We start from the raw sequence: 13454 nt of genomic DNA on the forward strand, positions 1-13454 counted from the left end.
ACAAGCCCCATCGCTAGCACCCAATCCCTAAGGGTTTCGCCCCTCACGTCTGTAACAGGGGAACCCCAGGCTGCGCTTTTAGCATTGAGATCTCCCATTACGAGTACCGGGGTTGGCGCTAACCTCCTTATCAGCCCCCCCAGATCGTCTAAGTAACCCTCGAATTGCCATAGTGGCCTATTGGGAGAAAAATAAGTGCCGATTATTATAATATTTCCCCATTTGGCTGCCGCAATTCCTGGACCTTTATGAACGGCGATCAGGGGAGGATAGTCCCCGATAGCCGGTACCATTATGGCCACTTTCCGATCAGTTGCTCCTACCCAGTTGGGCTGAGGAGGAACACAATATGGTTCCGCTGCCACAGCCGCGCCAATGCCCCACTCTGCTATTACCTGCATAAGCAGGTCTTGGGCACGGGCGCAGTTGTTCAAGTTGGTCTGTAGGAGTTCGTAAGGACGTGGCAACATTACACATCCATGTCTTGTCCCTCGTCAGCCCCATGGGCGGATCTCTGATCAGGCCCCTGGGGCCGGATGGGGTCTTGTCTACCCTTAGTCGGTGGGGGGCAGCACGCTTGGCCTCCCATGTAGTGTCCGGCTGGTTTTTTGGCCTGATGACATACCGCGCAGAATGGCGCCTCGGTACAGCCGGACGCCTTATGTCCCGGCTTGCTGCACAGGAAGCACGTGTTGCCTCTGTCTATTTGTGAGGGGCAAGTAGCGCGAGTGTGTCCCGTCCCCATGCACTTATAACAGCGGAACGGTGCTGGATCTAGGATCTGTACTTGTGCACTCGACCACCCCACAAGCAAACGCCCTCCCTCTACTATCTTTTTGGCGGCTGTCACCGGGCATTTAATGAGGGTCGATCCTGCCCCATTCAATCCGGTACGGATTGCACCGACCTTCACTTCGTCAAGTCTACAACCACCCTTCGCTGTTATTGCCTCGGCTACTGCCTCCGTGGTTGCAGATTCCATGAGTCCTGATATCCTCAAGCCAGCCATTTTAGTTGGCCGGTACACCCTTGCGTCGTCGCCAATAAGGCCCTCCAATTTGCCTGCCATTGTCGGTACCAGAAACCTCGATGATACGCGCCCCATCGGCCGTTTTTCTAACTTTGACGTGGTCTATCCCCACCTCGGCTAGACCAAACGAGGTCGTCACCTTGGTTAGGATTCCCGCATATGTAGCCTCAGATTCTGGTTTGAGAGCCACTACTATGCCCGCCGTTGATGGAGCCACCAGTTTACGTGGCTTCGGCTTTGGTTTAACAGCCGGTTGGCCTGCTGCAGCTGTTGGTTTTTTAGCTTTCCTCTTTGCCTTACGGCCTACTACTTCCGTCCACGTCGGAGCAGCAGTCGTCGGTGATGGGGGCGGCACCGTCTGAGGGACCCTCTTCGCTCGGGGAGCGGGGGTGGGTTTTGTCGACCTTTCCGCAGGAAGGGGAGGTGCCACCCGGGGTACTACCTGCTTGGTAGCCGCTTGTTTCTTCCGCGGCAATTTGGTCCCTGGTGCAGCTCTGGCAGGGGGCATTAGCGTTGACCCCGACGATGCTACAGATTTATCTGCCGTTTTCCTGGGCCTTGCGGCAGGAACAGGGGCAGGGGCAGGCAACGGGGTCCAGGGATCATCCGGCAAATCAACCACGGGGGCTGTTGGAGAAACCGTCGCATCGGCAGCCTCAGATGCCTTTCTTCGGTCCGCCGCCAGTGGCGGGCGGACGATCGGCGCCGGAGGGAGGCGGCTCTTTATGTCGTCTAAGCGGGCATTAACCATATCCCCAATCGACTTGAATAGACTCGCCTCTAGCTCCTCCCTAAACCCAGACAAGGCATCCGTTACCGACCCCAGAATCTGGTTAGGCCTTGCACTGTCTGCTGGAGTATCCTTCTTATTCCGTTCGGAGAAGGCCTTTCTAAGCGCTTTCATCTCAGTCGTGGCATGAGCTAGCTCTTCCTTCAGTCTTTTGTTATTCGCCCGAAGGACATGGACCTCTTCATTTTCCTCTCTTGAGTCCATGTTATCCATGGCCGTTACTATCTCGCGGCACGCCTTGTTAATGCGGCCGCGGATTGTACCTTTTAAATTCATACATTTGCTGATTTCTGCCAGCACCCTCTTGGCTGCCTTGCGGGCCACATCCGCCTCGTCTCCGTCAGCAGCCGGAGACTGAGGGCCTTCCGGCACCAGGCTGTACTCCATTTCCAGCTCCTCATCAGATATGACCTGTTCGGATGTTTGGTCCTTCATCCAGCAGGAGGCTGGTCCGCGAGATTGGGACGCATTTCCGGTATCTTTTCCAGTAGTATCCATTTCGAGCCTTCTTTTCAACAAAGTTTTGGTCTTGGCGATTCCCACGTATGCCCCAAGGGGCTTGGCCTTGGAAATACCCGTGCACGCTCCGCGAGTCTTGCCCTTTCCGTTTTTCCCGCCTCTACGTGCTGTATTGACTTTTGGCAAGGTCCCCAGCCACGTATCCTCATCCGATCCAGTATGGTACCGTTTTTGGGCCAGCTGTTTTTCCCCCGATTTCTCGCCAGCCTTATCTATAAAGATAACTTCTGGAAGGTCGTCGGAGTCCGTCGCATCAGACAGTCGGCGCATCCTCTCTGACCGTTCAGTCCTGATTTCCCTCTGACTGTCAGCCATATTTGATTTGGTCCCTGATCCCTCTCCTTTTTCGTATGGGCTCCGATCCCTGCTATTTGCATTTAAGTCCATCGCTTCATCTGGACGTAGCGACACTCGGCAGCCCCGCAGCCGTAGCTGTGCTGGCGTCGTGTTAAGTTCTAAAACGACGCCGTCCCTCTCATTTTCGGCGCCAGAAGCACCCACCATATCTTCAAGATTTGTTGTTTTTGTGTTGTTTTTATTTAGATTATCCATTCAATTCCCACGAGTAGGGGAGACTAAATTTCCACAGGGGCAGAGATCCCCGTACCCAAGCTGTGGCCCTATATACTCTGTGAGGTCGGGCGGTGTCACAGGTTGGCCACTAATGGCTGATGCACACCCCAGCCGCTCTAAAGAGAGCACCCCCGCACGGTGAACCGCCATGCGAGGGATTGTGGTTTTTTATTGAGGTTATCTCCTCTTGACCCGGCCGACCAAGGCAAGGCCCTCGGTCCCATCAAAGGCTGCTAGACATGACAACAACACCTTATCATTTGGGATAACGAGTTTGGGACGGTGGCCGGAGCCTGTCCACCCGGTTTCTACACTGAAAGCGGGCAAACCCGTCCTGCTCTTGATAGTGTCGCTCACTCTTCGCCTACCCGGTATGGGTAGCCCTGTCCGGTATAGCCTAGGAGATCACAGAGACACTCCAAGAACACCCTCCCCCCCCCGGGCTAAACCCCGGGTGTCGGGTTATTGGCAGCACCGGTAAGCAATCCCACGCAGGAGATCACTTACCGTTGCCCCCAGGGCGCACCAGCCATAAACCATTCCCTTGACTGCAAATCCGCAAGGATTAACAGAAATTGGAATGGCCCAGACCCTCGTGGAGGTTACCCGACCTAGCGCCCCAACCTAACTCAAAACCTAACCTAACTCCGAACCTTACCTAGCCACTGTAATTGCGAAATCACCACATGATCCTGAAGAAAATTTTAACAGCGCCATTTATCTTAAGCTTTTTTTTATTGACTAGTGACATCTACCGGTAACACCGGGTACTTTTAAATTCAAATTGTACACGACGTAGGTTTAATGAGTCTCTTTGAGGCGATTCTGAATAGCATTTTTAATGTACTCGCCGCTACCAGTGCAAAAAAAAAAAAAAAAAAGTCTATTCATTATTTAGTATATCCCATGGTATAATAATATACTCCGCCTGGTACTCCATTCCGAGATTCGCGTATGACCTAACTGACACGCGCCTACGTCATCATGCTGTTTACAGGTTCTCAAACTTTGAAATGTGGGAGAATTTTAACCAACGGTGAAAATTATTTTAACGGCATTAATTTTAAGTTATTTATGTAGAAACATAGTAAAATAAAACAAATCTAATGTATTAAATTAAACTTTATTTATCTATACAAGACAAACGTTTAAAAAACTAATTCACAGTTACACATTAATTACCAAGCTTACGACGTGAAAAGTTTGGAAAACACTGCAACTGCTGACACTGAGCGAGAAGGAAATAACAATTAACACGCGTTCGACAAGGATGACGGTCAGGGCATGAAGTTATCTAGATCCGAATCGTCAAATGTCCACAGCGCTATCCTGTGTTGCCAGTAGTATAAACAGAATTACCCGAAAGTCTGAAATTTCTTTCGTGAATCGGAAGATATTGCTAACGAGTAATTAAAAACCGGGCAAGTGCGAGTCGGACTCGCGCAAAAAGGGTTCCGTACCATAATGCAAAAAAAAAACGAAAAAAAAGCAAAAAAAAAACGGTCACCCATCCAAGTACTGACCACTCCCGACGTTGCTTAACTTTGGTCAAAAATCACGTTTGTTGTATGGGAGCCCCATTTAAATCTTTATTTTATTCTGTTTTTAGTATTTGTTGTTATAGCGGCAACAGAAATACATCATCTGTGAAAATTTCAACTGTCTAGCTATCACGGTTCGTGAGATACAGCCTGGTGACAGACGGACGGACGGACGGACGGACGGACGGACAGCGAAGTCTTAGTAATAGGGTCCCGTTTTACCCTTTGGGTACGGAACCCTAAAAATGACGTGTTATTGTAAAATTTAAGCTAAAATACATATAAATGAAAATTATAAAATTATAAAGAAATACTTATTAACCATAGGTATAATGTACCCATGTAACATGTTATGTTGAAATAAAGTGGCAATGTTATTGTGACGTAATCGCGTGTCACTCTGGGAATGGAAGACCATGTTTTATTAGACCATGGTATATCCATCTATATTTAAATCATGTTTAATTGGCCTGCAAGACCAAGACAAATTTTGGTTAAGAAATCCACATATTAGCTAATTACGAGCTAATTACTACAGCCATTTATGATTACCAATTTCGATTTTTGTTGGTAAGTATGTAATTTACGGTTGCATGTTGTTTGTGGCTTCGTATTTTTGGCAGTCTGCCTTGATTAAATATGGCTGCTATTTAACTGATCACCAGATTTAGTAAAATTTAATACCAAAAAAATCTATTTTACCACCCTAAAATCATGAATGATCACCAAAATTATAACACCATTTTAATGTGAAATGATTACCAATTTTATTACATTTTACTATCCTTTTAAAGGAAATGACACCAAACTAATCATTATCAACCCAAAAATAGTCAATGATTACCAAATTTCAAACCCCATTTTAATGTGAAATGATAACCAAATTTTTACATCTTGCTATCCTATTAAAGAAAATGACACCAAAATAATCATTGTAAACCCAAAAATAGTAAATGACCACCAAAATTATAACTCCATTTTAATGTAAAATGATAACCAAATTTTTAAATCTTGCTATCCTATTAAAGCAAATGGCTCCAAAATAATCATTGTAAACGCAAAAATAGTAAATGATCACAAAAATTGTAACTACATTTTAATTAAAAATGTGCAAACATTTAATATATCGTTATCCTATTAAATTAATTAATCCACTTCGTCAACTTTTTCTAGTCGCATTTTATTTCTGTAACAGTCGCAGTTCTAACCTAACCTAACCCACTTTTCTAGTAGCATTTTGTTTCTGTAAGGGTCTCAGTTCAAACCTAACCTAACCCACTTTTCTAGTAGCATTTCTTTTCTGCAAGGGTCGCAGTTCAAACCTAACCTAACCCACTTTTCTAGTAGCATTTCGTTTCTGTATGGGTCGCAGTTCAAACCTAACCTAACCCACTTTTTTAGTAGCATTTCTTTTCTGTAAGGGTCGCAGTTCAAACCTAACCTAACCCACTTTTCTAGTAGCGTTTCGTATCTGTATGGGTAGCAGTTGAAACTTAACCAAACCTACTTTTCTAGTACCATTTCATTTCTGTAAGGGTCGCAGTGCTAACCTAACCCACTTAACTAATAGCAGTTTAACTTACTTTTCTAGTAGCATAACGAAATGCTACTAGAAAAGTAGATTAGGTTAGGTAGGTATGCGGTGCGGGCTACGGGGGGTTGAGCGGGAGGGGCTAGTAATTTTGGCATCAGTTTACTTTATTTGGTAATATGTATACATTTTTTGGTAATCATAGTGGTTTATTTAGGTGAAAATATCGCATTAATTTGGTCTTCAAGATTTGGTGATCATTAATGATTTTTGGTGATCATTCAATATATTTGGTATTTGAATACAATTTGAAGTGCAGTCGTAATTAAAGTGGTGGTACTTTTGTATTTTTAGGCCTTATGTTTTTGGTGTTCAGTTATTTTTTTTGGTAAGCATGATTTTTTTATTTAGGGTACCAAAGTATTTTTTGGTGGTCATTATATTTGTAGCCATTAAATATTTGGTTCCTTTATAGTATTGTCATTCATAGTTCATACGGTCTTTTCAACCGACGAAAAAAAAAACGGAGGAGGTTCTCAAGTCGACGCGTATATTTTTTTTTTATGACCACGCATAACTTTTTACAGAGGTGTTCGATTTTGATAATTATTTTTTTATTGGAAAGGGTATACCCCGAAGTTGGTCCCATATAAATTTGGAAAAAAAAAATCCAACCTTAAGGGTAGAAAAATAGGGGCTGATTGATTTTTTCACTCACCGATTGTAACGTATGACCACGCATAACCTTTTACAGAGTAGTCGTAATAATAATAAAAATTTGGAAAAAAATCCTACCCTAAGGGTGGGAAAATAGGGGTAATTTATTTATATTACAGAACATAATAGTTAAAGTAGGATTATTAATATAACAGTTAATAGCTAAAGCAAGGTAGATAGCTATTTTAAGCATGCAATAATTTGTATAAATTATAGCCACAGAAAATTATAAAATAAAAACTTTTTAACAAAAAAAATAACCGCCGAAAAAAAACTAAAAGGAAATAAAAAACCCGGCACTAACACGAAACGACCAACAAAAACAATAGCACACTGAAAAGAAAAAAATAATTATTTTGTCTTCAATAACGCAAGTGAATACCTATGAACTATGTATATACATACTTCTGAAATCAATCACACAAATCTGCGTATTTATATATTTACAATCTGTTATTTTTGGAGTCGGTACCAGCCTCAAACAAACTTGAGCACCTTAGTGAAGCACCTGCACCGACTCATACTGAATCGAGTTCATAGGTATTCACTTGCGTTATTGAAGACAAAATAATTATTTTTTTCTTTTCAGTGTGCTATTGTTTTTGTTGGTCGACTCGTTTCGTGTTAGTGCCGGGTTTTTTATTTCCTTTTAGTTTTTTTTCGGCGGTTATTTTTTAGTTTCATATCATATGAATTTATGTTACGACCCTACGACATATCGCTAACAGCGTTTTAGTTTTTCTACTCCTCCACAGATGTCAGTACTGCCTATTTGTAACCATTGGTAATGTATACAATATTCGTTATGCTTTAATATTTGTGTAATCCCATAAATCATCTCGCTATAATGGAACGTAGCTGGTATGGTTGATGTTGATCCCTGATTTACATTTGACAGTTTAGTTGGTCCACCCGGTCATCCAGCTTATCATTTGTTTTAATTTGAATTAAAATGACGATCGATCGGAAAATTGTGTTGATACAGATGTAGTGCATAATTGTTTTCCATCGTATGTTTTCGGAAACGTTCATATTTGCCATGCTACTTTAGTCAACCTCAGTACTTTTGGTACCGAGCCTGACTGAAATAGCAAGAAACGTTCGTACCTTTCGGTAAAAATACGATGGAAAACAATGATGCACTAGATCTGTACTTCTCCAATCTCATGTAGTTAAAAATTGTCAACGGATCTTTGTGCATACAACTAGAGAGCCTGATCAAGTCAGTCGTCCGTGGATTATGAGTAGTTGGGCGTGGCTTGGACCTTGCAATTAGCAAAGTTTCGTTCGTAGCAATAGGAAAAGAAAACAATTGGAATATTACAATATAATTTAATATCAAATGTTCACGATTAGGTAAGTACAACACTGTCAGTTGAAAACAATATATTTGGTTACTAAATATTTCATTAAAAAATAAGGACACTTAAAGTCAGTAACCCCTCTTGATACCTACTGAAATCTTAGATTACCGAATTTTTATTTGATTATATTTTAATATGGATATATAAATAAGAAGAATAATAAAACAGCCAAAACATTTGCATGACTTAATAAAATAATTTAACCATTAATTAAAAAATCGTAAATTACGTTTTATCTGGGGTTTTTTTTCAATATTTACCTTAATATAATATAATAAGCATCAATCATGACGAATTTATACACAATTCATTCAGACGTTTGTTTGACTATTAATGACGTCAAGTTCGAGGCAACTTACAATAATTCAAAGAAGCTCACTAGTATGTCATACAAATACAAACCAAGAATGGCATTCTAACATCGGCGACCTCGAACGTCCGCGACATGAGAGGGGTCACCAGCAGCAGCCACTGTCGGCATGTAGGTATCACGCGCCCAGTAAGAAACAAGTTAAGTATTTTTCGATTTGTCCCGAGCGTTCTTCCTGACGTGGTCCCGTCTATGTTTGTTCAAAGTTGATTTCCACTTAAACCTTTTGTTACACAAATCGCACGAATACTTCTCATCAATCTCGTGAATCTGTTTAAATGAATCTTCAAGTCGCCTGATTGCGAACACCTCTTCGAGCATATATCGCAGACGTACGGCTTCTCGCCAGTGTGTATTCTGATATGTCTCGTTAAGTTATGTGACTGCGTGAACTTCTTCTCACAGAACTTGCACGAGTATGGTTTATGTCCAGTGTGGATGCGTTTGTGTAATTCTAAACAGTCCATTCTCATAAACTCTTTTTTACAGATGTTACAAGCGTGCGGTTTGGTGGCCGTGTGTGTTCGTATGTGGCGGTTGAAGTGGCCCAATTGAAAGAACTGTTTGTGACATATTTCACAAAAGAATACCTTTTTGGTGGAGTGTATTCGTAACATTTTTGGATTTGCTCGCAGATGTGCTTTGATATGGCGAATTAAAGAATGTTTTTTCCTAAATAATTGTGCACAGGTGTCGCACATGTACGTCTCTATTGGGTCGGAGTGTTGCAGGTCGGTGTCGGGTCCCCGCCGCGGCTGCGGCTCGGTGTCGTCGGCGGCGCTCGAGGGCCCGGCCGCGGAGGGTGCTGTTGCGGGCCGCTTGTCTGAAAAATAATAGGTCTATGTTGTCGCTACTATGTCGATCTCCAGGCACAAAGCAGCAGGACTTGAGCGGGACAATAAAAGAACCCAACGCGGGGCAACAGATGTCGCTAGTAGTATGCGGTAAATGCGTTTCCGAAACCGCGAAAACGGTGCCCGAAACAAAATTCTAACACCGGGGGAAAATAGTATTTACTTAGGGCGACTGCAACTCACAATATATTAGGTACTTACCTGACGCGTGTTGCAGCTAAAATATATTATACTGCTCAGGAGATGTCGCCGTTCATTCTGTCTCAATCCTTGAGAGTACCGCGAAGAACAAAAAAAATAATTTTCTTTATTTGCCTCTCCTTTCTCTTCTGCCCTTTCATATTAGAGCGATAGTTAATGAAATTTCGATTTCGACGTGGCTATAGTTTTTACTAACAAACCAAATTTTAGGAAAGTATACTTAACACATTTCTTGCCAACCAGGCAAACAAGACATCCGTTTGAAAGACAGACACACAACAATTTCGTCCATAGACCTAGAATCCGCGCTCGCGCTTGACATATAGCTTAAGTGTGCGAAAGGGAAGCCATCACATATATGAACATCCCATGAGTGCGAAAGAGTCAGACTACCAATGAGAAAACGTAACCACTTTTGAGTTTGACGACGGCCGCGGACGGCCAAGAGCTTCGAGCAACACCGGCTTCCGACACATCGGAAGGGAGGGGCCCAAGCGATATCTTATCGTACAAATCTTTCTGCCCTTAAACTAATAACGCATAGACTGATAGTCTCCATACGGCTAACCTGCCAAAAGTGAAGCCGAAACACGATCGATGTGTGCGTGGAACGCTCGTGTTTTACGCTCAGCAAACTATAGACGGTCAAGCAAATCTTGTCAGTAGAAAAAGGCGCGAAATTCAAATTTTTTATGACACAAAATCCCTTCGCGCCTACATTTTTCAAATTTGCCGCCTTTTTCTACTGACAAGATCTGCTTGACCAGCTTTATATACAAAATATGTTGCCAGTATTCATTTACTTCTCTCAAAGTAGGGGAATTTTAACAACATCACACTTGGTTATTAATAATTTGGAAGTGTGTAGATTCGACTTTGTAGCAAAAGCTTTGTGTTTATTTTGGGATTTGTTGCATTTCTGTACTTTGTGAAATAAGGATTAAATAAATAGCTGATAAGTTTTTACTATTTTTATTTATTTAACAAATGTGCATAAAATAATAAGAATAAATTTAAATAGGACAGAGCATATTCGACTGTGTTTAGTCCGTTTCCAATGTTTCCATATTGCGTCATTCCGATTTAGTCTATTTTTTTTCCTTCCATCTCGCAGACAGAAGTAGATCAGTCAGAAAACTGAAACGAACATGACACAAAATAAAAATAAGAAAAAAGTAAATACTTACCTAAATAATTAACTTAATTATAATTTTCTATAATTATACAATGAAATTTAATGGAGCGTATTTATTTTAGAATGTAGACGTCATGTCCCATTTGGAGGAAAAAATATTCACTACACTGGCAACATTTAGAAGAAATGGCGGCTGACGAAAATTTGGATTTTTGTATTTACGATTATGTAAAAATATCACATTAAACTCGATACTTACGCGTGAAATGTAATATCAAGCGGTTTGTTTTTATTATATGATGTGTTGTGACACCCATTCACACAACCATCTTTCCTGTAGTTTTTGATTTTTAAACGGGAGGTGTATACAGACCGATTTGACTTTGAGTACTGCGAGGGCCGTTCGAATACGATGATGCGAGTGTGACGTGACGTCGCACTTGAAATGGCTTCACTGGGGGTGTACCAAGGCCTATTGACTTCCTTGAAACGATGTGACCCTTCAAAATTGTGCATGTGTTGTCCGTTCCCAGACGAGATTGCCAGTAATTAACATCAAAATATTTTACTACAGCAACATTGCTAGAACTGGCTTTGTCTATAGATGCGATTTCTAGGAACAAATCAAATTATTTTGATTTGTATTTTATGAAGTAGTCATATGTAAATTATTATTTATTTTTTGATATATGTATATTATTATCTATTATATTTCAGTTTTTCTTTGTCTGTGTTCATAAAATCTACGAAGGGTAGACGTGCCTCTACCCTCCTTGATAAAATAAAAAAAAATCTTTGTCAATTGGCCTCTTTGATAGGCCTTGATTTGGGTCTGGCCGGTAAGAACATAGACAAGATAAAAGTCTGTAATGTCAATGCTGTCATTTAAGTCATTTAATGCAAAAATATAAATTTTCATATAAAACGATTTATTCACTTGAAATATATTTATTTACCTATTAATTTTGAAAATAAAATCTATTCATATGTACGAGCAACATATCTAAATGCGTCTTCGCACAGACTTAGTTAAATTTAAACCGTTGTCTCTCTTCCTTCCTTGCTGTATGTATCCGGCAATGGCGACTTTATCAACAATTCTTATCCGGATTATGGAAAGCCCTAATGTGTGTGTGGAAACCGTTGTAGTAAATCAGAAACAGCGATAATTTCAAGGTAAGATATATATTAATCTTTAAATAAAAATGAGCGTGCTAATTACCAAATTCAAATATAATAATTTAATCTTACTATCCCCGTAAGTCCCGCGGACGCGTCCGAAATTATAATCAAAATTCAACATAGATGTAAAACCCCACAGTGTTTAAGCTGGTAACCCTAGGAATTAGCGACGTTAGTAATTAGGAAGATAGATTATATTGTTTAATTTTTTGACTATTTTGTTTTAGAAAGTGAATCAGCAGATGGCTTGAGCGTGAGATAATAATATAATCATATGATTTCTTGGAAAAAGCTCAGAAGGGCACGTATCTGCCGCATATCCAAACTAGTTTCCCGGTGACCAAGAACGCTGCGCGGAGCTGTGAAGCAGAAAATGTCCGATAACCGGATAGATGTAATAACAACTTGTAACCATTTGCCATATCAGTGTATGTATTCATATGTATTATGAAAATATTTATATCTTAATAATACGTAACTTTTTGTTACCTTTTATATTTCACGAATTTCTGAATATAGTACCTAATCATTATCTTTTAACGTATTTTTTTACTTATTTGTGAAATGCTAATTTAAGAGCCCAACAACGTGCACACTAGCGCCACTGCTAAATAATCGTGATTATTTAAATTTAACGACATGTATTTAAAAAAGGGGCCGCTACGGACTGTATTGTGTATTTAGGTACCTTTTGAATACATCAAACTAGATTTTATGTTGCTGGATTCGTCGATCTATGAGCTCAAAACAAAAACGGCCGTTTTAACTTTGGACGGGTAGATTGACGAATCCAATAACATAAAAACTAGTTTATTGTATTCAGCAGTGGCGCTAGTGTGCACGTTGATGGGCTCTTAAAAACCTGACCCCAACAAAAAATAAAAAAATACAAAAAGAAATTCCCTCTCTGGGATTCGAACCCAGGACCATTAGCTTCCTGAACTGGATTACTGCCAATACCCGCTAGGCTAAACGGGTTGTCAATTCTAATTACAATGGTATCCCACCAGAGCGCTAGTAGTATAAACGAACTTTTGAAAGGGACATTTTTTTGTATGGAGTTATCGTTCTTCTCCTCGGAGTAATTAACAATGGAGCCGCCATTAACAGGCGTTCCCCTCTGTCGAAAAAAGGCGGCCAATGGTCAACCACATGTCAACCATATGTATGGACTGACGTTTATCTGACATGACGTACCTATACATTTGATGTGCCCCTCCCCCGCAAAAAACGGCAGACTATTTTGTACCGAAAATTTTAGACATGGCGGCTCCATTGTTAATTACTCCGAGTTCTTCTCCTAGTGAGTATTATATTCTTTGGGGTGTACGAACTAGGAATCTATGCCTTATAATTAATGATTAAACGAACTTACCTGTAAGTGAAGTTCGATCATAATCATACGAAGGGTTTCGTCCGAAGATATTAGTAATTTAGGATTATAGAACACATTGTAGTTACGCGAAAGTGTAACCACTCATCACTTGTTTAGGGGAAAAAAGGTAGCCAACACTGGCATCCCCTTTTTTTTGTAACGGTTCCGCCGGCCTACCCAGGTCGACCCTCTTCATTTAGTTTAGAGCTCAAATAATGATATTTCCTAGGGGCCTGGGCTGTAACCGCGAAAATCGAAGTTCGCAATTTGCG

At 41.1% G+C, this 13454-nt stretch overlaps 1 protein-coding gene across 1 annotated transcript; it reads right to left on the reverse strand.

Moving 5' to 3' along the window:
* Positions 1 to 469: 469 nt before the first annotated feature.
* On the reverse strand, positions 470 to 1009 carry LOC134790369 (uncharacterized). The gene has a single exon (XM_063761138.1). It carries the CDS (start codon positions 1007 to 1009, stop codon positions 470 to 472), a length of 540 nt encoding a protein of 179 aa, XP_063617208.1.
* Between the last annotated feature and the right edge of the window lie 12445 nt (positions 1010 to 13454).

This window comes from Cydia splendana, chromosome 5, assembly GCF_910591565.1.
Source record: "Cydia splendana chromosome 5, ilCydSple1.2, whole genome shotgun sequence".
Lineage (NCBI taxonomy): Eukaryota > Metazoa > Arthropoda > Insecta > Lepidoptera > Tortricidae > Cydia > Cydia splendana.